The sequence below is a fragment of the Sus scrofa genome, chromosome 2, assembly GCF_000003025.6.
Source record: "Sus scrofa isolate TJ Tabasco breed Duroc chromosome 2, Sscrofa11.1, whole genome shotgun sequence".
Lineage (NCBI taxonomy): Eukaryota > Metazoa > Chordata > Mammalia > Artiodactyla > Suidae > Sus > Sus scrofa.
In genome coordinates this window covers 77747259-77773858 of record NC_010444.4, presented here as the reverse complement: position 1 = coordinate 77773858, position 26600 = coordinate 77747259, and the positions used below count along the sequence as shown (strand labels likewise).

Below are 26600 nucleotides of genomic sequence, written 5' to 3'. Positions count from 1 at the left end.
CCCTGTCCCCTCAGCTGGCCTTTCTCTCATCCTGTGGGTTGCACAGCCATCCTAGCTTCATCCAGCCTGCTCCTTCCACACCAGCCCAGTCACGTCCTCACCCCTCTGGGCACCCTCAGCCAGTAGGAGTGCTCCAGTTGCCCTGGCCTCAGTGATGGGCTCAGGAACAGCATGTGACTCCCAGCTGGCCAATGAAATGCCGCTCTGGGGCCTTTTCTAGGGCAGCTGAGTTGGGAGAAGCTAGGCCTGGATGGTGGAGCTGTCTTTTGTTTTTTGTTTTTTTATTGCTTTTTAGGGCTGTACCTGTGGCATATGGAGGTTCCCAGGCTAGGGGTCAAATTGGCCTACACCACAGCCAGAGCAACGCAGAATCCGAGCTGCGTCTGCGACCTGCACCACAGCTCACGGCAACCCTGGATCCTTAACCCACTGAGTGAGGCCAGGGCTCGAACCCAAAACCTCATGATTCCTAGTTGGATTTGTTTCCGCTGCGCCACGACGGGAACTCCTGGAGCTATCTTTTTACCATAAGGCCTGTGAACAAAGTGAGCACTCAGGAGAGCTGAGCCAAGAGAATCCCCAGTTTCTTTTCTTGCCTCTGTCCCCTCACTCTGATTGAGGCACATTGGTCTCTAGCTAGTCTGTCTTGTCCCTACCTCAGGTCTTTGCATGAGCTGTTCCCCTCCCTGTACACTGTTCCTCCAGACCCATGTGTCTCACTTCCTCATTTCATTCTGTTCTCTGCTCAAATGCCACCTCCTAAGAGACCCCCCTTTCTAAAATAACCCTCCTGCCCTACCCCCTGTTACTAATGCCTCACCATGCTTTATTTTTTTTCATAGCAATTTTTGCTACCAGAATTTACCAGCTTTGGAGTTCCTATCATGGCTCAGTGGTTAACGAATCTGACTAGGAATGATGAGGTTGCGGGTTCAATCCCTGGCCTCACTCAGTGGGTTAAGGATCTGGCGTTGCCGTGAGCTGTGGTGTATGATCGCAGACGTGGCTCATTGCTGTGGCTCTGCCTTAGGCTGGCAGCTATAGCTCGGATTTGACCCCTAACCTGGGAACCTCCATACGCCATGGGTGCAGCCCTAGAAAAGACCAAAAAAAAAAAAAAAATTATCAGCTTTTTTGTCCTTTCTCCACGTCCCCCCAGGGGCAGGATTTTTGCATATTTTATTCATTGCTGTACCCCCAGCACCTAGAATTGTCCGTGGAAGGCCATGAATTAATTAATCAATTTTCCAGAGGAAGAATCTGACACTCATAGGGTCCAGTGTATTTAGTCCCTGTGGCTATTGTAACAAGTCACCACAAAGTGAGCAACTTAGATACAAGTCCATTATCTTACAATTCTGGAGGTTAAAAGTCTTAAGATCCAGGTGTGGGCAGGGCTGGTTCCCTCTGGAGGCTCCATGCCAGAATCTATTCTCTTGCCTTTTCCAGCTTCCAGAGGCACTGCCTCCTTGGCTCATGGCCCCTTCACAGGGGCTACCTGGAGAACCAGGTCATCCCACTTCAAGGGGTGGAATCTTAGCTGCAGATTTCCTTCTCTCAGGTGAGGCATTGTGTACCCAGGCTCTGGGGTCAGGATGTGGACCTCTGTGGCATTATTGTCTACTACTGTAGCTGAGTGGACCCAGCTTTCAGAGCAGACTGCAGAAAGAGACAGAGCTGAACTTGAAGCCCACCCTGTAACCTTTGTCTTCCTTCTCCATGTCCCTCTCCCTGTGAGGGGTCACATTCTCTCCCTTCCCCCCTTTTTTAAGTATAGTTGATTTACAATGTTGTGTCAATTTCTGCTGTACAGCAGTGACCCAGTCTCTCTCTGTCTCTCTCTGTCTCTGTCTCTGTCTCTCTCTCTCACACACACACACACACACACACACACACACACACCATTTTTTACATTATCTTCCTTCATGGTCTGTCCTAGGAAGCTGTAGGAAGCTGGATATAGTTCCCTGTGCTGTATGAAAAGACCTCATTTCATTGCTTATCCATTCTAAGTGTAATAGTTTGCATCTACTAAGCTCAAACTCCCAGTCAATCCCACTCCCTCCCCACTCCCCCTTGGCAACTGCAAGTCTACCCTCCATGTCTGTGAGTCTGTTTCTTTTTTTTTTTTTTTTGTCTTTTCTAGGGCCGCTCCCAAGACATATGGAGGTTCCCAGGCTAGGGGTCTCATCAGAGCTGTAGCCACCAGCCTACGCCAGAGCCACAGCAACGTGGGAGCTGAGCCGCGTCTGCAACCTACACCACAGCTCACGGCAACGCCGGATCCTTAACCCACTGAGCAAGGCCAGGGATCAAACCCGCAACCTCATGGTTCCTAGTCGGATTCATTAACCACTGAGCCATGACGGGAACTCCTGTGAGTCTGTTTCTATTCTGTAGATAGGTTCATTTGTGGCTGTTTTAGATTCCACATATGAGAGCTATCATGTGGTATTTGTCTTTCTCTTTCCTTTTTTTTTTTTTTTTTTTTGTCTTTTTGCTGTTTCTTGGGCCGCTCCCTCGGCATATGCAGGTTCCCAGGCCAGAGAGAGCCTATGCCAGAGCCACAGCAACGCAGGACATCTTCTTAATCCATTCGCCTGTCAGTGGACATTTAGGTTGTTTCCATGTCTTGACTATTGTGAATAGTGCTGCTATGAACTTAGGGGCCCATGCACCCCCCTGCTTCAGCCCTGCAGCACCACTGCCTCCTGAGATGATGACTTTTCCCAACAGGCACAACTGCAGCAAAATGCTATTGCGCAAATCTCCGTAACATATTCCAGCTCCATGCCAAGGGCTTACAAGCATTATATTTCATGTAACTCATTTTAAGATAAACAAGTTGAGCATTGGAGGACCATTTGTTTTGTTTGCTTTTCAGGGCCACACCCGCAGTATATGGAAATTCCAGGCTAGGGATTGAATACAACTGCTGGCCTACACCACCACCACAGTGATTCAGGATCTGAGTCATGTCTGCAACCTACACCACAGCTCACAGAAACACCGGATCCTTAGCCCACTGACTGAGGCCAGGGATTGAACCCGCCTCTTCATGGATCCTAGTCAGTTTCCTTACTGATGAGCCATAACAGGAACTCCCTGGAGGACCATTTCTAAAGTCAAGGCAGAACCTAGATTTGAATTCAGGGCTCTGTTTTTTTTTGTTGTTGTTGTTTTTTTTTTTTTGTCTTTTTGCTATTTCTTTGGGCTGCTCCCGAGGCATATGGAGGTTCCCAGGCTAGGGGTCGAATCGGAGCTGTAGCCACCGGCCTACGCCAGAGCCACAGCAACGCAGGATCCGAGCCGTGTCTGCAACCTACACCGCAGCTCACAGCAACGCCAGATCCTTCACCCACTGAGCAAGGGCAGGGATCGAACCCGCAACCTCATGGTTCCTAGTTGGATTCGTTAACCACTGTGCCATGACGGGAACTCCAAGGGCTCTGTTTTTTGTTTTTGTTTCTTTGTTTTGGCTGCACCTGCAGCACGTGGAAGTTCCTGGGTCAGGGATGGAAACCACACCACAAAGTAACGAGAGTCATGCTGGAACCTTAACCCACTGAGCCAGCAGGGAACTCCCAGGGCTCTTCTATAGCCCGTGGATGGAACGCTCAACTCAAATTGGCTTAATAAAAGAGTTCCCATCGTGGCTCAGCGGAAACAAATCTGACTAGCATCCACGAGGACACAGGTTCAATTCCTGGCCTCGCTCAATGGGTTAAGGATCTGGCATTGCTATGAGCTGTGATGCAGGTTGCAGACTTGACTCAGATCCCACGTTGCTGGCTTAGTAAGAAGCGGAAGGAAAAAAAAAGAAATTTATTGACTTGCACCATTGCAAGGGGAGGTCAGGCATGGCTGGATCCAGGAGCACAGTCACTGGCACTTTCTCATCAGTTGGCTTAGCTTTCCTGAGTGCCAGCTTTGTTCAAAGATTTCATGTTGATGAGATGGTCCTATGCACAAGGCCCAGGGCTCCCAGCTCAGCCATCTCAGCGTTGTGTCCCAGAAAATATCCCAGGCTGCATCTCCTTAGACAGTCAAGTCACATGCTGAACTAACCACTTCAGCCAGGGCTTAGGGATCAGTCCAATTCGAACCTTGCAGAGTAAGAGTGGGGGCCCCCTCAGGAAATGGAGGTGCCATGGCCAGAAAATGGGCAGGCAGAAACCTGGGATGTCCACAACCTCAGGACGTTGCAGAGCCTGAGATGCAGGCTGTCTTGGGAGACAAAGCCTCAGTGGGACCGAATGCAGAGTATGTAAACCTGGTACCTCCCTTTACCTATTCCCCACCCACCCAATAATTCCTGCCATATACATGGGGATACATCTTGGGAAACTTCTCTGGAAGAATCATAATTAATTCTAATTACTATTTATCAGCAAGCTGCCACTGACCAACACTATGACATTGGTGTCACTGGCAGAGAACAAGGGACAGAGAATACTTGGAACTCTGGACAAAGTGTGTGTGGCCCATCCTATAGGGGAGGCCCCTCCAGGTCCCCTGGTGTGCAGGGCAAGCCCCTGTATTGATGAGAGCCACTGAAGCTACTGCTCTGCCCATGGCTCTTCCTCAGGCTCCTTTGCTCATTCCCAGAGATGACATTTTTTTTTTCTCCAGATTTACCTGCCTGTCCTCAGCTGGGGCCAGCCCAGGGCCAGGTGACAGGCAGGCGGGGGAGGGAATCAGCTCTGCCCAGCCTCAAGTGTTGGTGCAGCTGCTGGCTGCCCGGGTCACCTGCCAGCAAGGCCATCACAGGCCACGGGGGCCATGCCCACCCTCGTGGGGAGCTGTCACCTGCGGACCTGCAAGGCTAAAGACCAGGTCCGAGCGCGCGCACATACACACCTCTCCGACCCAGAGCTGTGTGGGTGTCTGGGCCAGAGTGCTGTCAGGTCAGCCAGGCGGGGTCGGAAGGTGGAGGGAAGCCCAGACCCCCCCACCCCCCGGCTAGCTGGAGTCAAAGGTCAGCCTGATATGGACACAGCTGGGGTCAAGTTTTTATCTGGGGTTTGGCCAGAACAGGTCCCGAGACTGTGGGGCAGAGCACACCCTAAGTGGGAAGACGGCCGGAAGTGGAGGGACCCTCTTGGCTGGCCCGAGGCAGCCTGGGCCCGGGTCATGAGTATGGAAACTGAGGCTCGAGCCGGCCCCGCCCCGGCCCCGCCCCGCGCCGGGACGTCACAAAAAGGCCCAAAAGGGCCGCGAGCCGGGCGGGGCAGCGCAGCGCAGCCCTGCCCGCGGCCCCGCGCACAGGCATCAGGGGAGCTCGTAGAGCCGGGGCGGCGGAGGCCTCCCAGGGCCTCGGAAGCGCCAAGGCGCCTGCGCGCGCGGCCCCCGGCTCCCGGCGGCGCGCTCGGCGGCCGGGGGAGGGATCGCTTCCCATCGTGCCCCGCGGGCGGGCGCGCAGGCGCGGTCGGGGCAGGCTGCGCGCAGGCGCGGGCGGCGGCGGGGGCGGGGCGCGGCGGCCGAGGCGAGGGCCGGGCGGCGGCGCAGAGCGAGTGGAGCCCCCGGGTGCCCCGGGCGGCGGCGGCGGCGGCGGCGGCGGCGGCGCAGAGGAGGAAGGCGGCCCCGGCCCCGGCCCGTCCCGCGGTCCCGCGGCCCCGCGGCCCCGCGCGCCCCCTGCCCCGGCCCCGGACCCGGGCCCGTCCGCCGCCGCCATGGCCCGGCCGCTGGTGCCCAGCTCGCAGAAGGCGCTGCTGCTGGAGCTCAAGGGGCTGCAGGAGGAGCCGGTGGAGGGCTTCCGGGTGACCCTGGTGGACGAGGGCGATCTGTACAACTGGGAGGTGGCCATCTTCGGGCCCCCCAACACCTACTACGAGGGCGGCTACTTCAAGGTGAGCAGCGAAGAGGGGGGCGGGCGAGCGACCCTGCTCCGGGTCCTCGGGGCCCCTCCTCCACCTCTGCTCCCTGCCCGCTCCCCTCGCGGGGCCCCCTCCCTCTGCTCCACTGCCTGGCCGCCTCCGGAGAGTTCGGGGCTCTCAGTCACCCCTTCTTCCCCGTCTGGCCTCAGGAGTCCCCGAGAAGCGCCCATCCCCTCTAAGCCCGCTTCAGGCCCCCGAGAGGAAACCTAGGACCCTCCGTGTTTCTCTGGGTGCAGGGTTCTTGCTTCCCCCAGCCCTTAGTGTTCCCCGCCTCCCGGCCCTGCTCGCTGCTCAGAGGAGACAAAAAAGCCTCCCCACAACCAGCCAATACTGTTGCGGGGAGCGCCGGCTTAGGAAGGGAGGGAGTGGGGGAGGGAGGCCCGCTGGCCTGGGGACTGGCTCGGCCTCCTGCTCGGGTTCCAACAGAGGCCAGGATGGGGCCTTGGCAGCAGGGACCTGCTTGGAAAGCGTCCACCCTTGCCGATAGCAGCCGGCCAGGCCCTCTTGACTTCATCCTGAGCTTTATGTAACCTGCTCTCTCTGACGGTCACTCCCACCCTCCTCCCTGTCCCTGGAAACCACGGAGCAGAACCCACCCCAGGTTCCACCTCAGAAGGTTGGGGTCCTGGCCTTTTTCAGGTTCCAATGAGTCGTTGGCTTCTTGGGCCCGAATCTCAAGCTCTCGTGGTTTCTGGGCCCTCGGTGGTGGCCCGAATCTCAAGCTCTCGTGGTTTCTGGGCCCTCGGTGGTGGCTTAAATCCAAGCAGTTCTCTCTTGTTGTCAGAGCTGGGAGGCAAGTGTTTTCCTGGGGACTTGTGTGTCATGGACTCCAGCCAAAACCTGGGGAGGATCTGAGTCTAGCCGTGGTCTTGAGGGACCCCTCCCAGATCAAAAGGACTTTGCTCCTTGAGCCAGAGGGACAAGGCAGGGGGTCTCCTTGGGTGAGAGATGGGGCCTGAACCATCAGCTGGGAACGAACACACACACACACACCCTGCCAAGAGCCCTGCAGGCCTGGCTGGGAGGCCTGGGTTGGGGGGTGGGGAGGCTGATGCCGCCTGGACAGATTCTGTGTTTGCACTTTTGGCTAGTTCAGCAACCTCAACAGAACAGCCTGAGCTACTGGCATTGCTGAGGTGGGATGGGGGGATGAGTGTGGACAGCTCTGGGCTGAGTTCTATGGTTGGAATCCATCTTCCCCATGCAGGGCACGGATTTAGGGTTGCTCACTAAGTGATCTAACCAGCCTCCCTCCCTGGTCTCTTTTGTGTGCTTCTGGGTACAACTGGCTGTGAGGATAAGGGCCGGTGCTCAGAGCTGGGAGAGCAGAGTCCTACTCTTCAGCCAGGCCAGGACTCTGGAAGGAAAGGAAAGGATGGGGAGGGGGGAATAGGGGGGTGGTTCTGGCTATTACTCTCTGTTTACAGGGGATTGTGGGTAGGGCCTTCTAGGCTGGCTTTGGGGGGAATAATCCTGTTTTTCTGAAGAAGGAAGGACTGGGTTCAGGGTGCTGCACATTTCTCATCTGCCTGCTATAGCATCTGTCCTCAGGCCAGCTTGGGACCCACGGTGGTCTCTGATCCTCGTGTCCCAAAAGATGCAGAAATAGCAGGGGCTGGAAGTGCCAGGGGGTCCACCATCGCTTCCCAGCCTCCTCCTCTGAGTTTTCCAGGCCTCACCCACTTCCCCATATGAGCCAGAGGGTCCTGGGCAGCAGGTGATGAAGGCATGCCCTGGAAACCCAAGTTTGGGAGCCCCTCCAGAGTTCTGTGCCCTCAGGCAAAGTGCTCTCCTTTTCTGAGCTGCAGTTTGCACAGCAATAAAGGCACCCTGGGACTTGGTGGGTGCTAGGTGCTTAGTCAGGGGAGGCCTGTCACCCTGCCTTGCTAAGGAAGCTTCAGTTGGTCTTGGGCTGTCACTTAGAAACCCAGCACTGGGCTTCGGAGACCCCAGGGCAGAGTCTGAGGCTTGAGTTCCAGGCTGGCAGAGGGACTTCCCTTGTGTCTCCAGCATAGGAGAGCAGTTCTCCACAGATGGGTTGAAGGACCTACAGCAGTGTATCCAGTGTGGCCCCTAGTATGCTGCCTGGCCTCTGAGAGCCTGAAGCACCACCAGATCCTGGGACTAGGGCTTAAATAGGCTGAAGCCAAGGCACAGCTTTCACCCATAGGGCCCTCCCCCATCTGCCCCGTGACCTTCCTGTCCGCCTTCCTGACCCCCCCGCCAGGACCGACACCTTTGGGTAGAGAGCCTCTCCGCCCAGCGCTGACTCATGTCCGCCCACGGCGGGCGCCTGCCCAGGGAGGTGTGGGGATGACTGCCCGGTGAACACGCGGCTATTTTAATCCCCCCACAAGCTGGAAGCTGAGGCCCAGGCCCCTGCTGGCATGTGCCCGCCCCTCCCCCAGGCCCACAGGACTGGAGCTACTCCCTGGCAGTGCCCATGCCCCCCAGCAGCAGGCAGGGACCGGGGACAGCTCTGGTGACCCCAAAAAAGCCCCAGGTTTGTGTGAGCTGTGGCCGGCCAGCGAGGTCCCTGGCCAGCCTGCTCTGGCCCTACTGAGCCCATGCTCTCTGCCTCCCACCAGGCGCGCCTCAAGTTCCCCATTGACTACCCTTACTCCCCACCAGCCTTTCGGTTCCTGACCAAGATGTGGCACCCCAACATCTATGAGGTGAGCTGGTCCCCTGTATTGGGGTGGGTGGGAGGGGGTGCTATGGGTGAGATCTGGAGCTGCAGGCACTGACCCCCTCCTGTACCATGCAGACTGGGGACGTGTGCATCTCCATTCTCCATCCTCCGGTTGACGACCCTCAGAGTGGGGAGCTGCCCTCGGAGCGGTGGAACCCCACCCAGAATGTCAGGTGAGGTCCTTGGGTGCTCAGAGGCTGGTGGTAGCAACGTGGGACCCCACCTTCTGCCTGACACCCCTGCCCCACCCACCTCAGGAATGGCTCTGGGAATTCCACGTCTTCATCTGCCTGCCCTGGGGTCTCCCCGTCTTCCTCCAGCCCATGATCACAGCCCCTCGTCCACAGACAGACTGCTCACCCCCAGAGGCCTGGGCACCCTGCCTCCTGCTGCATGTCTTTTCCGGCCCAGACCGCAGCAAAAGTGGGTGGCATAAGGGGACCCCCTCTCCAGGCAGGATGATGCCTTGGGGAGGGGGACAGGCCTACTTCAGTGCAAGGAAGGTGATTCTGGCATTGGCTTCCCTCAGATCTTGTCTGAGGAGCTTGGGAGGTGGGGGGTGGAGCATGGTTCAGGGTGTGAGGCTCCCAGGAGAACATGCCCCTGACAGGCTGGCTGGGCGGAGAACACCCCTCACACTGACTCCTGCTCCCCAGGACCATCCTCCTGAGCGTCATCTCCCTCCTCAACGAACCGAACACCTTTTCACCTGCCAACGTGGATGCCTCGGTGATGTACAGGAAGTGGAAAGAGAGCAAAGGCAGGGACCGGGAGTACACGGACATCATCCGGTGAGCCCTGCTCCCTCCACTCTCTGGAGAACCCTTGCTTCTCTTCCTCTTGCGCACCTTGAGGCGTTCCAGTTCTGGGAGTGTGTGGTCCACGTCGAGCATGGCTGTGCCATGTGCACCGCAGAGTGTGTGCATGTGTATACCTCACACGGGCACAGAGATAAATATCCTGTGACCACTGAATTTCAGCAGGGGGTCTTGCCATGTTCCTTTGCTTTGTGACAGAAAGGGCAGAGATCCTGCCAGTCTGCCTGTGTGTGTCTCCCTCCCCCCTCCACCTGCGTGTACCCCTCATGCTCGCCCCCAAGAGTAGGTCTGTGAGCCTGTGGCCTCTGCTGCTCTCCTCCAGGAGTGTGTTTTCCATGTGTGCTTTGTGTGATCTATTTTTTCACCTTATAGCTGTGAATGTCACTTCCACTTGCAAAAGGGAACAAAGCCATGTGATATCAGCATGTTTAGGAAATACTTTCTTTCATGAAAAACAGTTTTTTCTTGGTTATAGAAGCAGTGCGTTACTTAGGAACTTGCCAGGGTTAACTGTCCCTCATTTTCATTGTCTCCTGTCCCTGCTGTGACGAAGCAGGTAGCCATCCTCACAGAGGCATCTGTGCAAACATTCCCTGAACCATGGGTGCTTGGCTGGGTATGGGGCCCAGAGCACAAGAGGCCTGCCCCAGCGATGCCCCAAGGGACTTCCTATCTTCCCTGTTGTGTTGTGTCTTGTGAGCTGTGCTGACCATTTTCCTTTGTCGCTTGTCCTCCTGGAGCTTGTGACTTGGTTTTTGTGTTTTGGGGTTTTTTTGGGGGTTGGTTTTTTTTTTTTTTTTTGCTGTTTAGGGTCACACCTGTGGCACATGGAAATTCCCTGGTCGAATTGGAGATAGCTGCCAGCCTATGCCGCAGCTGCGGCAATGCCGGATCTGAGTCGAGTCTGCAGCCTACACTGCAGCTCACTGCAATGCGTGATCCTTTAACCCACTGAGTGAGGCCAGGGATCGAGCCTGTGTCCTCATGGATACTAGTCAGGCTCTCTCTCTCTCTTTTTTTTTTTTTTTTTAAGTCAGGCTCTTTACTGCTGAGCTGCAGCAGGAACTTCTGCTTGTGACTTGTTTTGTGACAAACTTAAACCCTTTGTTAAGCCTATTCCAATTAGGTTTTCAGTCTGTCCCTTAATCTGTAGAAAGCATTTACTTTGTAGAAGGTGAGTAAGTCAGACATGGGTCTACATGACGACCCACCTGCACCCATGCCCACATTTACCTGCTATGTGCACCTTCAGAGGGTGAGCCTGAGCCGTATGTGCAGGCCTGTGGACCCCTGTCTCTGGAGTTGGCTGTGCAACCACACGGGCAGAGCTCAGGCTCAGGGCTGTTGGCCTTCAGTGGTGCTGCTGCGTTGATGAAACTCTGGACAGGAAGCTGGTGCAGAGACATCCTGCTGGCTGGGAAGATGCTTAAGTTAAAACCCTGGTGGGATGTTCTGAGCACACTGTGGGTTTGCTGAGGGATCCGCCATGCCCTCTCCTGGGGCTGCTCCCCCCTTGCCCACCTGGGGACCTGGTCTTCCTAACAAGCCTATCATTGAGCAGCCCATGTCCTTTAGTTCAGGCCACCCTGGCTGTCCCACGTGCTGCCTGAGCAGGACTGCAACCCAAGCTCCTGCAGACAGGCATGGGCTTCACTAGGGATCAGTCTCTGGCTGTCCTGGGCGTCCCCGGTGTCCTGGTCTGTCCATTTCAGGCTTCCTCCCATGGGGCTGGCCTGTCTGCTGGTTCTCTGGTCGCAGCACCCTGGGGCCATGCGCCTGTAGTGTGGCTGCCCCACCCCCACCCCCAGGCTGCTGGCAGTTTTCCATGTGGAGCACATGAGGGGCCAAGGTGGGTGGTCCCCCCAAGCCACCGGGTGGTGGTGGTGGGGGGGGCACCTGTTTGGCCCCAGAGCTGTGCCCAGTCCCTGCAGGCCAGTCCCTGAGGCCGGACAGGACCAGCTGACTCCCCCGTCTCCCTCTAGGAAGCAGGTCCTGGGGACCAAGGTGGACGCAGAGCGGGACGGCGTGAAGGTGCCCACTACGCTGGCCGAGTACTGCGTGAAGACCAAGGCCCCGGTGCCCGACGAGGGCTCGGACCTCTTCTACGATGACTACTACGAGGACGGCGAGGCCGAGGCCGACAGCTGCTTTGGGGACGACGAGGATGACTCGGGCACCGAGGAGTCCTGACACTGCATCCCCACGAATAAACTTACAAATTTTACCTCAGCCGCCCGACTGTGTGGGCTCTCGGCGCCTCTTGCCGCTGTGACTACCTCCCGGCGGTGCGCGGCCCCCGGCCATCCCCAGGCCCCTCCCTGGTCCTCTGCTTCCATCTCGTCCACCCGCTGCTGGAGCTGGGCCTGTGGACCCCAGCTGCCTACCCATCCTGCTGGCTGGAGCCAGAGATTCGGGGTCCCAGCTCGAGTAGACGAGTAACTTGGGGTCACTCTTCGCTCTGCTTTGGTTTGTTTGGAATCTAAATAAAGCGACTTTATGAGAAGCCAGAGGACCTCGGGGTCCGGGCGCATGGCCTGTGCCCATGTGTGTGTGACCACGGCGGGCAGCACCCCTTTGAGCCTGGCGGGCAGGGAGGCCTGGAAGTTCCCTGAGGATTTCTGTTGGTTGCTGATCTGGGATCTGGGCAGGAGGGAGCTGGTTATGAAAGGAAGCCCCAGCTGCCTACAGGTGTGGTCTTAGAGCTGCAGGGGTCCTGGGGGTCCCACCAGTTGCCTGCAGCCTCCTCCCCCCGCATCCCCGGGGTTGGTGTCGCCTACTGAGCATCCCAGAGCTGCCAGTTTGCAATGAGAGACCCTGGAGTCCTCAGCAGCCAGACCCACCCCCCAGCTCTGCCTGTTTTGTAAATAAAAATTTTATTGGAACAAAGCCCCACCCACTTCTTCATCTCTATCTGGTTGCTTTTGAGCCACAGCCTCAGAACTGAGCAGTTGCAACAGAGTGTCTGGCCACTTGCAGAAGATGGTTGCCCTCTGTCCTGGAGTCACCCCACCCCACCTACCATCACCCTCACACCTCCAGTCCAGCCCCTCTGCTCTACTTGGACCCCTGCTCCCCATCCCCGCTTCCACTGCTGCGTCAGAGACCACCCCAGACTCAGCGTTCACCCCTCATTGTGCTTGATTTGTGCATGTTGGGGGCACAGGGACATAGGGCTGGCTTGTCTCTACTCTACCACCTAGGTGACCTGCCTGAGGATCCAGGATGAGGGCTTAGGAACAGCTCGTCCCCACCACCTTCAGGGTCACATGGCACCACTTTCATACGTGGGACAGGTGGAAGCAGGTGCCAGCCCCCAGCCCCTGGGGGAGGGAATACAGACCTGCCCTCCACAGGGCTATCCAAGGGTGGGAGCTGGGTGTAAAACCCCCCAGCTGGTGCACACACACCCCACTGGTATTTGAGGCCTTGGAGTCCCAACACTCCCAGCTCTGGGCCTCAGCCTTGGGTTGGGTTTCAGGTAAACGGCTTTTACTGCTAGGTTATCCCATGAAGTTTTCTGGACATAACTCTACTGCAAAATTACTTGTCTGTGTGAAACTCTAATGTAAGCAGGCACCCTCTATTATTGTTTCCTGTGTGATCACCCCTCCCCCAATACCAATGGAGCCTACTTCCTGGGGTCATGAATACCTGCACCCTCCCTGCCTAGCCCAGGGCAGACATCATCACAGTGCTCCCTGCCTCTGAGCCTGGCTTGGACCCTGGGATTTGCCAGGTAATAACACAGGAAAGTTCATACCACCTTTGTTCATAATAGCCAAAGACTAGAAGACCCCAGGTATCCGTGGACAGATGATGGACAAATTGGTCCATCCATACAAAGGAATATGATTCAGCCTTAAAAAGGAAGGACATCCTGACACCAGCTCCAATGTGGATGGACCTGAGGACATGATGCTCAATGAGAGAAGCCAGACATGGAAAGACAGAAGGACAAAGAGTGATTCAACTCCCAGGAGATCCCTGGAGGAGTCAGACCCACAGAGACAGGAAGTAGATGGTGGGTCAGGGGCTGGGGGAGGAGCTGGGGAGTCAGTGTTTAAAGGGGAGAGTTTCAGAGTTCCCATTGCGGCTCAGCAGGTTAAGAACCCAACTAGTATCCATGAGGATGTGGGTTCGATCCCTGGCCTTGCTCAGTGGGTTAAGGATCCGGTGTTGTGAGATGCAGTCGCAGACATGGCTCAGATCCCACATTGCTGTGGCTGTGGTATAGGCTGGCATCTGCAGCTCTGATTCGGCTCCTAGCCTGGGAACTTGCACATGCCACACGTGCAACACTAAAAAGAAAAAAAAAGTGGTTAGGATGGTAAATGTATGGTTGTGTGTTTTGCCACAAAAAGATAAAGGAGCAAGGAAATTATCCCATTGAACCCACAAAACACCACATATGAGATGAGGGGCTTGAACACGACGAAATACCAGATGATAATGAGAAATTCTTGTACATTTTTCAGGTGCAACAGTGGTGATGGGGTTTTGTCTTTGGAGAGCCCATGTGTCTCAAAAACACATTCTGGATGAAATGGAACCAGTGAGGGGTGTGAATGTCACCTCCCCCACAGGAAGGATGGTTTTGTTCAGCGGGGGCCCAGACAGCACCTCTTCAGACTCCCCTGCACCATGGAGGCTGCCAGCTCCTCACTGCAGCCACCACCGCTGCTGCTGCTGCTGCTGCTGGTCCTGCAGGCAGGTGAGCAGGGCTGGGAACCCAGGCCTGAGGCTTTGGGACCCAGAGTCCTTGGGTGGGAGGCAGAGCACTGGTTGTTGGAACAGAGATTGGAACAACTCCCTTGTCCTCAGAAGGGGACCCACTGAAGAGATGTCAGCTCCCCCCAAAGCACAAGGTGCTTACCCTACAGCAGCCTCACAAGACTGCAGGAAAAGCCAAGAACTAACCTGCCGTCCCCGGGGCTCTTTTCTGACATCTGTGAGAATCCCTTCCCCCGTTTACTGGGATATTTCTAGAAGGAGGCCCCAGCACAGGGGTGGGGATGCAGAGGTGGGGGGAGTTTCACTTTTCACCAACACAGCTGGACTTCGTGAATCTTGTGCCGGGCACACAGAGGACCTAGTGGGAAGATACAGAAGAAAACTACAATGGGAAGAGGGTTGTTCACGGTTTGGCTTTCTTTCTAGGGGGAGGCAGTGTTCTGGGACCACATGGTCTGATTGTGGCTCAACTCCGCATGCGCTGAAAGCTTCAGATGTGGACTTGAGGGCCTGCGAATTTTATTTCCAGGAGCTTTTAGGTGAAGCCTGAGGGCGAGGGCGAGGGCGAGGGCGAGGGCGAGGGCCAGGCCTGAGCAGAGGCCTCAAGCTAGAGGTGAGGGCACCTCAGGACAGATATTCTGCATTCTTTTCCTTTGGACCGAATTCTGATCTTACAGAGAATCCTACAGATAACTCCTCTGAATTCTCTTCCCTAGATTCCTTGGTTGTAAACATTATTCCACAATTGCCTTATCATATCCCCCACCGTGTGTGTGTGTGTGTGTGTGTGTGTGTGTCAGTGTGTGTGTGTGAGTGTGTGTGTGTGTGTAAAATATAAACATGTATGTTTAATCACGATTCTTCTGAACCGCCTGAGAGTGAGTTGCAGACACACCACCCCTTACTCCTAAGTGCTTTGGCACGTGTTTTCGGGGAACAAGGATGTCCTTTTATGTGACTGGTGGATTCTTGGTGTCATTTCCTATCTGCTCATCTACAGACCTATCACAGTTGTCCCCCTGGTGTCCTTTGTGGGAGCAGAGGTCCAGCATGGGTCACCCGTTGTCCTGCTGTCTTTGGTCCCCTCTTCTTTGGCAGTTTCTCCCTCTTTCCTGGGTCCTGTGATGCCCCAGGGCCAGTCTGCTGATGCCCTGCCTGGGTACAAGTTGTGCATTTTCCCAAGGAACCTTGGCGGGGGTGCTGTGTTCACCCACTTCCTGGTGCTGTCACCTGGACCACTTGGAAAGCTGACTTTTACCAGGCATCTTGGGGTGAAACCATTCATCTTCCCCTTGCAGTTATCTTGAGGGGAGACTCTGGGACTCTGAGGAGAGCTTGTGCTCCTCACCTCACCCTGGAGCTGGGTTTACAGAACATGGGGCTATGTGCCCCCTTGGCAGTACCCAGGAGGTAGGATCTGTGACACACATTTATACACAACCCCAAGTTGCGGAGCAGCAAACCACAGCCCAGAGAATGAGGTGACCTACCCAGGATCATCTAGCTGAGAGGAACAGAGTAGAATTTGAGCTCAAGCTGGCTGCCTCCCCAAACCATGTATGCTTGGCCAGAGCTGACACCTGGGAGCATGAGATGGAAGGAAGGGGGTGGTGGGCATCCCACTATCCTGGCCTGGCCTGGTTGGATGACAATGGTCTGTGATAAACTGGGGACCCAGCAGGATAGGGATCCATCCATCCATCATCCATCTATCCATCCATATTTGCTGAGCATATATGGTTTTAGGCCTGGTTTTTTATTTGTTTGTTTGTTTGTTTTACCTTGTCCATGGCATGCAGAAGTTCCCAGGCCAGGGATTGAACCCACGCTACAGTAGTGACCTGAGCCATAGTGGTGACAATGCCATATTCTTTTCTTTTTTTTTTTTTTTTTCTTTTTGGCTACCCCATGGCATGTGGAGTTCCAGGCCGGGGATCAGATTCGAGCCACCACTGCAACATAAGCTGCAGCTGCAGCAACACCAGATCCTTAACCCACTGTGCCAGGCCAGGGATCGAACCTGAGTCCCTGTGCTTCCAAGATGCTGCCAATCCCAGAGCACCATAGCAGGAACTCCCTTAGAACAATTTTTATAGCAGCTTTATTGAGATATCATTCACGCAGGATGCAGTTTGCCCATTTAAAGTGTAAATTCAGAGAATTTTAGTCTATTCGAACTTGTGCCACAATCACCATAGTCTAATTCCAGAACATTTTGTCTCCTTAAAGAGGAAACCGTCTCCCCATCAACAGTTGCTCTTCCTCCCCTCCCCCAACTCCTGACAACCAGGAACCCACTCTCTGTGTCTGTGGATGAGCCTGTTCTGGACGTTTCCCACCCGTGGAATCCCACACTGTGTGTCCTTCTGTGTCTGCTTCTCTCACTGAGCGTCGTGGCCTCCAGGTCCGTCCACGTGGTAGAAAGTGTTGGTGCTGCTCTCTTTTTTGTGCTCTAGTGATGCTCCTTTGTGTGGAGGAACACGTCTGTTTATATGTTCACCCATTGATGTACATTTGGGCTGTCCCACAGTTTGGCTGCTGTGGATGGTTCTGCTGTGAACATATGTGCACATTTTGTGTGCTCGTGTTTCATCTGCTGGAGGAAGTTGCTGGGCAGGTGATAATTTAACCTTTGAGGAGCTGCTGGACTGTTGGCACTGTGGCCGCCCTGTCTCACACCTCACATTCTTCCCCATTTCTCCACTTTTTTTTTTGCTTTTTAGGGCCGCACCCACGACATATGAAGGTTCCCAGGCTAGGGGTCGAATCGGAGCTACAACTGCCAGCCTACACCACAGCCACAGCAACACAGGATCCAAGCCGAATCTTTAACCTACACTACAGCTCACGGCAACACCGGATCCTTAACCCACCAGCGAGGCCAGGGATCAAACCCACATCCTCATGGATACTAGCTGTGTTCATTACCGCTGAGTCACAACGGGACCTCCCGGTTTCTCCACTTTAACAGCTCCCCTGGCTGCTGAGTAGGGGCTGGGCTGTGGTGCTCTGGGAGGTTCGGTTGGGTCCAGAAGCAAGGGATGTGCTATAGATGTAGGATGGTCACCTGATGGTGACCAGGCTGTGGGAGTAAAGGTGTAGGAGGGATCCTGTCAACCTGATCATCTCGGGGAGCAGAAGGGACTGTGTTTGGATGATAAATCTGTTATGGGTCCAGGACCTCAGAACTGGAGTCAGAGGGTCATGATAGGGGAGGGGTACCCAGCCCTAACCTGGCTTTTTCTGTCCCCCCACCGCAGGAGGCAACACATTTGAGACCCACATAATTGGGGGCCGAGAGGCTAACCGCAACTCCCATCCATACATGGTCTCGCTGCAAAAAGCCGGCACCCATCTGTGTGGGGGTGTCCTCGTGCACCAGCAATGGGTGTTGACAGCTGCCCACTGCCTGGTCCAGCCGTGAGTGACCCTGCCCTGCCCCACCCCTGTCATTCCTGGGGGTCCTCAAATCTGTCCCATCTATCCCAGGGTCCCCATTCTCACCAGGAGGTGGGGCCTGAGAGGTTTAAGCCAATTATAGCATCATGGGAGGGGGGATCCCCTTCTCCTCTCCACTGATTGCTGAGGCATGCGTATGTCATCGACCTTTAGGCATATATATATGACACTAGCCTGTGAGAGTTTCTGCGAATCCTCATAGCCTAGTGTCACATCCACAGGTGTATTTGCTACAAAAAAGAAACGTCCAAATGGACAGAGTTGGTCTATTGTGACACCCAAGTATGTGTCTCCTACCTGTGCCCATGGAGCTAGAGCTGGCCTAGGAGCATGATAGAGCCAGCACAGAGGAACCTGGGTCCCTGATGCCATTATGAAGCCCCCAAAAAGAAGAGATACCTTACCTCTAGTCTAGCCAGTAATAAAGACCACAGATCAAACAGGGTAAAGTAACCAAAGGAGGTCTGTTGGTTCCTGTAAGTTATAACAAAAAGAGGAGACAGCCTTCGGGCATGGCTTGATCCAGGTACTCACATAAGGTGCTCAGAAGTTTGCCTGTCTCTGAGTTCCTGTCGTGGTGCAGTGGAAACGAATCCGAGTAGGAACCATGAGGTTGCGGGTTCTGATCCCTGGCCTTGCTCAGTGGATTAAGAATCTGGCATTGCTGTGGCTGTGGCCAGCAGCTAAAGCTCCAATTAGACCCCAAGCCTGGGAACCTCCATATGCCAGGGGTGTGGCCCTAAAAAAACACACACACACAGACAAAAGAAGTTTGCCTGTCTCTCACCTCTGCTGTCTAGCCCCTTGGCCACATTATTAGGAAAGCCCTCTCACATGGTGGCAAGGATGGGCCCTCCTTAAGTCCAGTAAAAGGAGCCTGTTTCTCTATAGTTTGGGCAAATTTATGAAGATAGGTACTGATGGGCCCAGTCAGTCATGTACCAGCCTCTGAACAAATTCTGATGTTGAGGCATAACAAAAGCCCTGTCTGGAGCCCCAGGCTAGGGGGTATTGGTCAGCATTTTTAGACAACACAGCACATGCCTCTGGCGTGGCTTGAGGTGTGTGGAGGTATCCCCAGACTGCAAGGTTGCCTCGCACACCCTAATCTGTCACCCCTAGGAAGGAACTGCTGAGGCTGGTGCTGGGGATCCATGTGCTGGGAGACCCCAGCCTTACCTGCCACATCAGGGAGGTGGTCCTGCACCCCGACTACAAGCCACCACCCCATCTGGAGAATGACCTGGCACTGCTGAAGGTGCTGCCAATGGGAGAAATAACAGTTCCAGGTTCCCCTCCCCATCACCCCTCCCTGCTGCCCTTACCCATTCCCCCTCTCCCAGGGCCCCTCCCCCATTGCCCTCCCCAGGTCCCTCCCCCATTGCCCCTCCTCCACTCAACTGTCCCTTCCTGTCCCTGTAGCTGGACGGGAAGGTGAAGCCCAGCAGGACCATCCGGCCCCTGGACTTGCCCCGAGGGCACCGGGCGGTGGCAGCAGGAGCTCGGTGCAGTGTGGCCGGCTGGGGCCTGACCCACCAGGGTGGGAAGCTGGCTAAGGCGCTGCGGGAGCTGGATGTGCGTGTGATGGATGCTAGGATGTGCAACAACAGTCGTTACTGGCATGGTGACATCACCCCCCGCATGATGTGCCTGGAGGCCAACTCCTCGAACCAGGGCCCCTGCAAGGTGAGGATGCTAGGGTGGGGTGCCAGGCAGTGGACCTGATGGGAGGCATTTGGCTGGGCTACCGGGCAACCCAACAACCTGACTCTCCCTGGGTCCTCGCTCCCTCCATTCTCTGGGGGTCCCAAAGGTTGGCACCAGCATGAGCAAATGCAGAAACTAAGGCAGAGAGAGGATAAGAGGCTTGCCTGTGGTCACACAGGCAGGGGTGGCAGAACTGGATTTGGAACTCCAGCACCGAAGATCAGGGCATGGATCTACCCTGTGCAAAGACCCTGCAATGAGAAGGAGCAAAGAGAGTTAAAAGAGACAAAGGAAGGAGGGACTGAAGTTGGTGGGGCACAGGGACAGGGTGCTGGGGGGCAGGGCCTTACAGCCAGGGGTGCTGGGGGTGGGGTCTTATAGCCCCGGGGCAGGGGTCTGTGCCCTGTAATCAGCCTCCTGCGCCTCCCAACCCCACCCACCCACCCCGGGATAGTCAGACCCCTCCACAGGCAGCGAGAGTGAGCAGTGCTCTGTGCCTTGGGCAGGGGGACTCAGGTGGGCCTGTGGTGTGCAGCAGAGGTCATGTGGCTGGGATCCTGTCCTTCAGCTCCAAGGCCTGCACGGACATCTTCAAGCCCCCCGTGGCCACAGCCGTGGCCCCCTATAAGTCCTGGATCAAGAAGGTCATCCACGGATAAGGGTCCCACCTCCTGCCTGAGGCTCCAAAGGGTGGCCCCATAGGGAGGGGCAGTCGGGGGCCTGGCCATGTCTCAGGACCAATAAATGGTAACGAGGAAACCGTGTGAGCCTGCCTGGATTCTTCCCCCACAGGTAGTGGGCCTCAGGGCCCACCTCACTCTCCCCGATAATAAAACTGAGGTTGCACTTCTGAGGCTGCTCAGAGTGCCCAGCAGCTGGCGAGGGTCCGAGGCAACAGCAGAGGGCGGTGTTGGCCAGTGCTGGATTCCAAAGCCAGGTTCTCTCTGGAGGGGTGGGCTGGGGGCAGGGGAGCTGGAGGGGAGACAGGGAAGAAACATCTTATTTCTCTCTCTCCTTTTTTTTTTTTTTTTTTTTTGGTACTATCTTTATCGAGATGTAATTAACATTCCATACAATTCATCCATTTAAAAGGTGTGTAGGAGATTTCCCGTTGTGGCTCAGTGGTTAACGAATCTGACTAGGAACCATGAGGTTGCAGGTTCGATCCCTCACCCCGCTCAGTGGGTTAAGGATCTGGCGTTGCCGTGAGCTGTGTTGTAGGTCACAGATGCGGCTCAGATCTGGTGTGGCTGTGGCATAGGCTGGCAGCTGTAGCTCCGATTAGACCCCTAGCCTGGGAACCTCCATATGCCATAGGTATGGCCCCCCCAAAAAAATTAATTAATTTAAAAAAATAAATAAAAAGTAATTCAGTGTTTTCAGTATTCACAGGGTTGTGCAACCAGCATCTCTAAGTCCGACATTCCATACTCCCTCAAAAAAGCTTATCCCCATCAGCAGTCACCTGCCTCCCCTTTCCCTGACAACCAGAAAACCCCACCCACCCCCACCCCCACCCCGACCTCTATGTCTGTGGATGTGCCTTTGTTCTGGATGTTCCCCATCCATGGAATCCCACCCTGTGTGTCCTTCTGTGTCTGCCTCTCTCGCTGAGCATCGTGGCCTCCAGGTCCATCCAGGTAGTAGCGAGTGTTGGGGCTTCTCTTCAGGGACAAGCAATGCTCCCATGTGTGGGGGACATGGTCTTCCTCTGCTCACCTGTCAGCGGGCATCCAGGTTGTTTCCACTCTGGCTGCCTGGACGTGGGTTCACGAGCAGGTGTGTGTGGACATGTGTTCTCAGTTCTCCTGGGTGCACACCTGTCGGGCAGAGTGAGGTTGCTGGGCTGTGTGGTGACTCTCACCATGTGAGAAACTGCTGTTTTCCAGCAGAATCTTCTGATTTTATTATGAAAATGCTCAAACAGCCATGTTGAAATGACCACATGGGCAGGGAGGGATACATTAGGAGTTTGGGATTAACATACACACACTGCTATATATAAAATAGATAACCAGGAATTCCTGCTGCGACGTGGTGGAAATGAATCTGACTAGTATCCATGAAGACATGGGTTCTATCCCTGGCCTTGATCAGTGGGTTAAGGATCCAGATTTGCTGTGGCTGTGGTGTAGGTTGTAGACGAGGCTCAGATCCAGCATTGCTGTGGCTGTGGTTTAGGCCTGTGGCTACTGCGTCAATTTGACCCCTAGCCTGGGAACTTATGCCATAGGAGCAACCTTAAAAAAGCAAAAAACAAACAAAAGAAATAAATAAAGTAGGTAACCAACAAGGACCTGCTGTACAGCACAGAGAACTCTACTTAATAATCTGTAATCACTTGTAAGGGAAAAAAATTTGAAAAAAAAAAAGGATATATCTATATGTATAATTGAGTCACTTTGCTGTCTGAAATTAACACAATATTGTAAGCAAACTATATGCCAATACTTTTTTTTTTCTTTTTAGGGCTGCACTCATGGCATATGGAATTTCTGAGGCTAGGGGTTGAATCAGGGCTGCAGTTGCCACCCTCACCACAGCCACAGTAATGCAGGATGTGAGCTGTGTCTGTGACCTACATCACAGTTCACAGCAATGCCAGATCATTAGCCCACTGATCGAGGCCAGGTATTGGACCCCTGTCTTCATGGATACTAGTCAGGTTCATTTCCACTGAGCCATAACGGGAACTCCTCTTTTCATTTTCTTTATGGTTTCCTTTGCTGTGCAAAATTCTCAGGCTTATCTTGACCTGAGTTTTTGCATAGTTACTGCTGCCCATGAGGAAGAAGTTGAAGAAATAGGGAGTTCCCTCATGGTGCAGCAGGTTAAAGATCTAGCTTTGTCACTGCAATGGCTTGGGTTGCTGCTGTGGCGCAGGTTCAGTCCCTGGCCCAGGAACTTCTGAATGCCGTGGATGTGGCTAATAAAGTAAAATAAAATAAATGCTATAGTTTATTCTCATATCCTGGGGTTGCCCTGACACTCTCAGCCCCAGGACCCCACAGGGTCCCACAGGATGTTCAAGCCTCCTGCCCCTGGGCTGTGAGGATTTCTGGGACATGCCTTTTATGTGCCCTGGGCAGTCTGGGCCGGGGGTGGAGCACATGAGTCAGGGGCTTTGGAGAATGTTCCTTGGTGGAGATTTTTTCCTCAGATGTTTTTCTCATGATTGCATAGCCCATCCCAAGATTGATGGCTTTGGGAGGGGTGCGTGCCTTGTTAACCTTCTGCTGTCTATTGCCATGTCACCTGTGTACAGAACGCACCCAGGTCAAAGCAGCCTGATGTTGGAGTTCCTGTTGTGGCACAGCGTAAACGAATCCAACTAGGAACCATGAGGTTGTGGGTTCGATCCCTGGCCTCTCTCAGAGGGTTAAGGATCCGGCATTGCCATGAGCTGTGGTGTAGATCGCAGACAAGGCTTAGATCTGGCGTTGTGGTGTAGGCCAGCGGCTACAGCTCCAATTCGACCCCTAGCCTGGGAACCTCCATATGCAGCCGGTGCTGCCCTAAAAAGGCAAAAAAAGCAGCCTGATGGCTTTTCATAGACCAAACGGCGATAGCCAAGTATGGTCTTTGTCCTGTCTTGGCACAGAGCTCCTAAAACCATCCTCACTAGCCCCTTTCACCCACACCTGAGTTTATGTCAATGACAGGGCTAGACTTTTGAGCCCCATCCATCAGCCTGTCCAGCTCCACAGCAGCTCCAGGACAGATTTGATGAGTTCAGGCCACACAGGTACATCCACGAGCCATGGGGGGGGGGACCCAGCCCCACAGGGACCTCTGGACCCCACCCTCTGTGCCTCTTCCTCTGTGTCTTTTGCCATGCCCTCATTATGTAATAAACTGGAAGGCGTGTTTATTTTCCCTGATTTCTGTGACCTACTCTAGCAAAACTTTTTTTTTTTCTTTTTTTTTTTTAGGACTGCACCCTCAGCATATGGAAGTTCCCAGGCTAGAGGTCAAATTGGAGCTACAGCTGCTGGCCTACACTACAGCCACCGCAACACCAGATCCAAGCCATGTCTGCGATCTATACCACAGCTCACAACAATGCCGGATCCCTAACCCACTGAGTGGGGCCAGGGATCAAACCCGAGTCCTCATGGATTTGTGTTCTTAACACGCTGAGCCACATTGGGAACTCCTGTCTTTCTTTTTTCTTTCTTTTTTTTTTTTTAGCGTATTTTTCTTTCTTTCTTTTTGGCTGCCCTGAAGCATATGGAGTTCCCAGGGATCAGATCTGAGCAGCAGATGTGACCAAAGTAAGCTGCAGCTGTGGTAACGCCAAATCCTTAACCTATGGTGCCAGGCCTGGGTGGGACCTGCAGCATGGCACTGCAGAGCCGCTGCTGATCCCCTTGTGCCACATTAGGAACTCCAACTCTAGCAAACGGATTAAGCTTGAGGAGGGGGAATGGGCACCCTGATGTGTAGCTGGTCGGTCAGAAACTCAGGGCTCACCATGGATTTGGGGTTGTTGTGGGGGGGGGGGTGCTGACCTGTGTGGAGCTGAGTCCATAACCTTCGGAGTCTGCACTGACTTGGGCAGAGGGTCAGAACTGAGTTAAATCTCCAGGATGGGGTTGGTATCCTCTGAATCTGGAGGGTTGTTAGGTGTTTGACAAACATCCCAGGCGGACAGCCTTGTGTAACCCAGCACCCAGGTCAGGACAGAGCAGGAGCCCCCCGGCCAAGCGCACTCCCCACCTCCGGGCTCCTGACCTGCCTGAGATGGGTCCTGCCTGCGGTTCCACTCGCATGGACGGAATCCCAAGGGTGCGGTGCTGTGCTGAGTCTTTCCCTCAACACCTAGGTAATATTGCTTCTGCCTGGGGCGGGCAGAGGGCCAGCCGTGCCAAGCCCACAAGGTGCCCCCAGTGCATCCCACTTTCCTGTAGTCTAGAGGTCTCACCTGGGATGCTTCTGCCCCATATCTGGGGACATCTGTTGTCCCCATAACTCAGGGCTCCAGTGTTGAGTGGGGGGGCCAGGCACCCTCTCCAGACCCCACAGTGCCCAGGATGCCCCCATAGAGGGTGACCCATGTCAGCAGGGCCTCGTGGGGACCCCAGGGGGAGGGATGTCGGCTCATCTCCAAAGGTTCAGGGCCTTGCACGGCAGACCCTCAGCACCCAGCAGGGAGGAAGAGGGCTGGGCCTCCCCACCCACAGGACAGGACTCACCCCAGCCTTCACTGCATGCACTTTCCAGTTCACAGAGGAAGGACAAGCTGCTCCCTGACTGCACAGCTCATGGTCAGGGTCAACCCTGGGGATGTTTTGTGGATCGCTGACATTCTCCAGCGAGACCCTGATTTGGAGGTGGGGAGGCCATGGGCAGGGACCTGGCTCCCGCTGGCCACTGGCTGGAGAGCAGTGGAGGCCAGACTCTGGAGGCCAGGGCCCCCTGGGGGAGGAAGCTTATCTGCCACCCACCCCAGGTGAGAGGGAACCTGAGGGGCCTAAAGGAACAGAGGGTATTTGTGTGGCGTGGCAGTCAGGGCTCTGGTCACTGCTGGTTTCAGCTGGATGCTGTGGAGGGAGAGGGGCCACTGGCACGAGTTTCTAGAAACCCAGCCCCACATGCCTGGTGCTCAGAGCACCTGTATCTGCCCCAGAATAAGGCCTGGAAGCAGTGGGACAGCTGGCCACAGTGCAGGCCTGGGCTGGCCTGGGACCCCAGGGGGAACTTCCCTGCAGGATGAGGCTGGAGCCTCTGGGAAATTGGACAGGGTGGATCCAATAGCAATTATAGTCTTCCGGTTCCAGCCCTCCCACCGTATCCGGGGGACAGGGAGACAGGGAGAGACAGAGAGATAGAGAGACAGGCAGAGACATAGAGATAGACAGGGAGAGACAGAGACAGAGAGTAAGAGATACAGAAAGAGAGGGAGAAGAGTTCCCATCATGGCTCAGTGATTAACAAAACTGACTGGTATCCATAAGGATGCAGGTTCGATCCCTGGCCTCGCTCAGTAGTTTAAGGATCTGACATTGCTGTGAGCTGTGGTGTAGGTTGCAGATGCAGCTCACATCTGGCATTGCTGTGGCTCTGGCATAGGCCAGCAGCAACAGCTCTGATTCGACCCCTAGGCTGGGAACCTCCATATGTCAAGAGTGTGACCCTAAAAAGACAGAAAAAAAAAGAGAGAGAGAGAGAGAGAGAAAGGAAGAAACAGAGAGCTAGAGAGACAGAAATAGAGAGATGGGCAGAGACAGAAGGAGAGATAGAGAGACAAGGACAGACAGAGATGGAGACGGGGGCGGGGGGGTGGGCACGAATGTGACCACAGTTGCGGGCTAGGAATCCAACAGGAAGGGGTCACTGTCTGCCTGATTCCTGTAGGTCTGAGGATTTCTCAAAAACAAAGGGCCCTCCTCTCATTCCTCCAGGACAAGTCATCAGTGCACAGGGACATCTTGAAAAGCCAGGAAACCCTAAAGCTCAGCAATTTTCCCCTAAACCACAGCCCCAGGGCTTCAGGACTCTCCTGAGTTCCCCGCAGTCAGGCCAGTCTCTGCAGTTTGGGAGCTGGGTCTCAGTTTCAGTGCATGTGTTTTGGTCTTGTCCTGTTGTCACCTGTCAGACTCAGTCGCTAGGAAAGGCCACCAGCCCACAGCCATGTGAACCTCAGTTCATTCAGGGGAACAGCCTGTCACTTTCTGGGCAGAACACTAGCTAAGGAGGAGCAAAATGAGGTGAGAGGGCAGCTCTTTCTGCAAATTCCTTCCCAGGTGTGTCTGCTCATAAGGCCGAGCCGGGCTGGCCAGGGCGTCTCAGGGCCTCTGCCTACAGGGAGCCTCCCTGGCTCACAGCCTGGCATCCCCCCAAAACTAAGCAGGCCGCCACCCACATCAGTCACTCCCTTGCTAAAGGAATGAAACAGCCATCCCTCTGCACCTGCTCCTGGGGCTACTGAAGCAGCAGAGATTATGTTCTCAAGGTTGTGGAGGCTACAGGTTTGAGATCAGGGTGTGGCAGGGCTGTACTCCCTCCAGAGGCTTCAGAGGAAGGTCCTTCCTGCCTCTTCCCACTTCTGGGGGCTTCATGTGGCCAGGGGTTTGCAGCCACATCACGCTGTCTCTGCCTCCGTCTTCATGTGGCTTTTTTGTGTGTGTCTCCTTTTCTGTCTCTTCTAAGGATACTGGTCACTGGATTTAGGGTCCCCCTAACCCAGAATGACCTCACTTTAAGACTTTTAACTTAGTTACATCTGCAAAGACCTTTTGTCCAAATAAGGCCCCATTCAAAGGTCCGGGAGCAATCACTGGACCCCTGTACCATCCTGTCCCCCCAGGTGCACTC

General features: G+C 54.9%; 2 protein-coding genes across 5 annotated transcripts; both read left to right on the top strand.

Annotated features, from left to right (window-relative positions):
- On the top strand, window positions 5527-12272 carry CDC34 (cell division cycle 34). Its single transcript, XM_021084306.1, has 5 exons — window positions 5527-5849; window positions 8465-8551; window positions 8644-8741; window positions 9225-9359; window positions 11369-12272. The coding sequence occupies exons 1-5, from the start codon at window positions 5673-5675 to the stop codon at window positions 11574-11576; spliced, it is 705 nt and encodes a 234-aa protein (XP_020939965.1). The 5' UTR covers window positions 5527-5672; the 3' UTR covers window positions 11577-12272.
- GZMM (granzyme M) lies at window positions 12423-20042 on the top strand. Of its 4 annotated transcripts, none has more exons than XM_021077127.1 (6): window positions 12423-13407; window positions 13862-14097; window positions 17378-17537; window positions 18699-18834; window positions 18999-19262; window positions 19852-20042. In XM_021077127.1, exons 2-6 carry the CDS (start codon window positions 14028-14030, stop codon window positions 19909-19911), a joined length of 690 nt encoding a protein of 229 aa, XP_020932786.1. In that variant the 5' UTR covers window positions 12423-13407; window positions 13862-14027; the 3' UTR covers window positions 19912-20042. The 4 variants fall into 4 exon arrangements, with proteins under 4 accessions (XP_020932786.1, XP_020932781.1, XP_020932771.1 ...); XM_021077122.1 differs by having other exon boundaries at window positions 19819-20042; XM_021077112.1 differs by having other exon boundaries at window positions 19790-20042.

Excerpts from the sequence above, each read along its gene's own strand:
- GZMM (XM_021077112.1), top strand. The coding sequence starts at position 14,028 with ATGGAGGCTGCCAGCTCCTCACTGCAGCCACCACCGCTGCTGCTGCTG. Across the intron at positions 14,098-17,377 it reads GCTGCTGGTCCTGCAGGCAG|GAGGCAACACATTTGAGACC; the intron begins GTGAGCAGGGCT and ends CCCCCACCGCAG. Across the intron at positions 19,263-19,789 it reads CGAACCAGGGCCCCTGCAAG|GGGGACTCAGGTGGGCCTGT; the intron begins GTGAGGATGCTA and ends TGCCTTGGGCAG.
- CDC34 (XM_021084306.1), top strand. The coding sequence starts at position 5,673 with ATGGCCCGGCCGCTGGTGCCCAGCTCGCAGAAGGCGCTGCTGCTGGAG. Across the intron at positions 5,850-8,464 it reads ACGAGGGCGGCTACTTCAAG|GCGCGCCTCAAGTTCCCCAT; the intron begins GTGAGCAGCGAA and ends GCCTCCCACCAG. Across the intron at positions 9,360-11,368 it reads GAGTACACGGACATCATCCG|GAAGCAGGTCCTGGGGACCA; the intron begins GTGAGCCCTGCT and ends GTCTCCCTCTAG.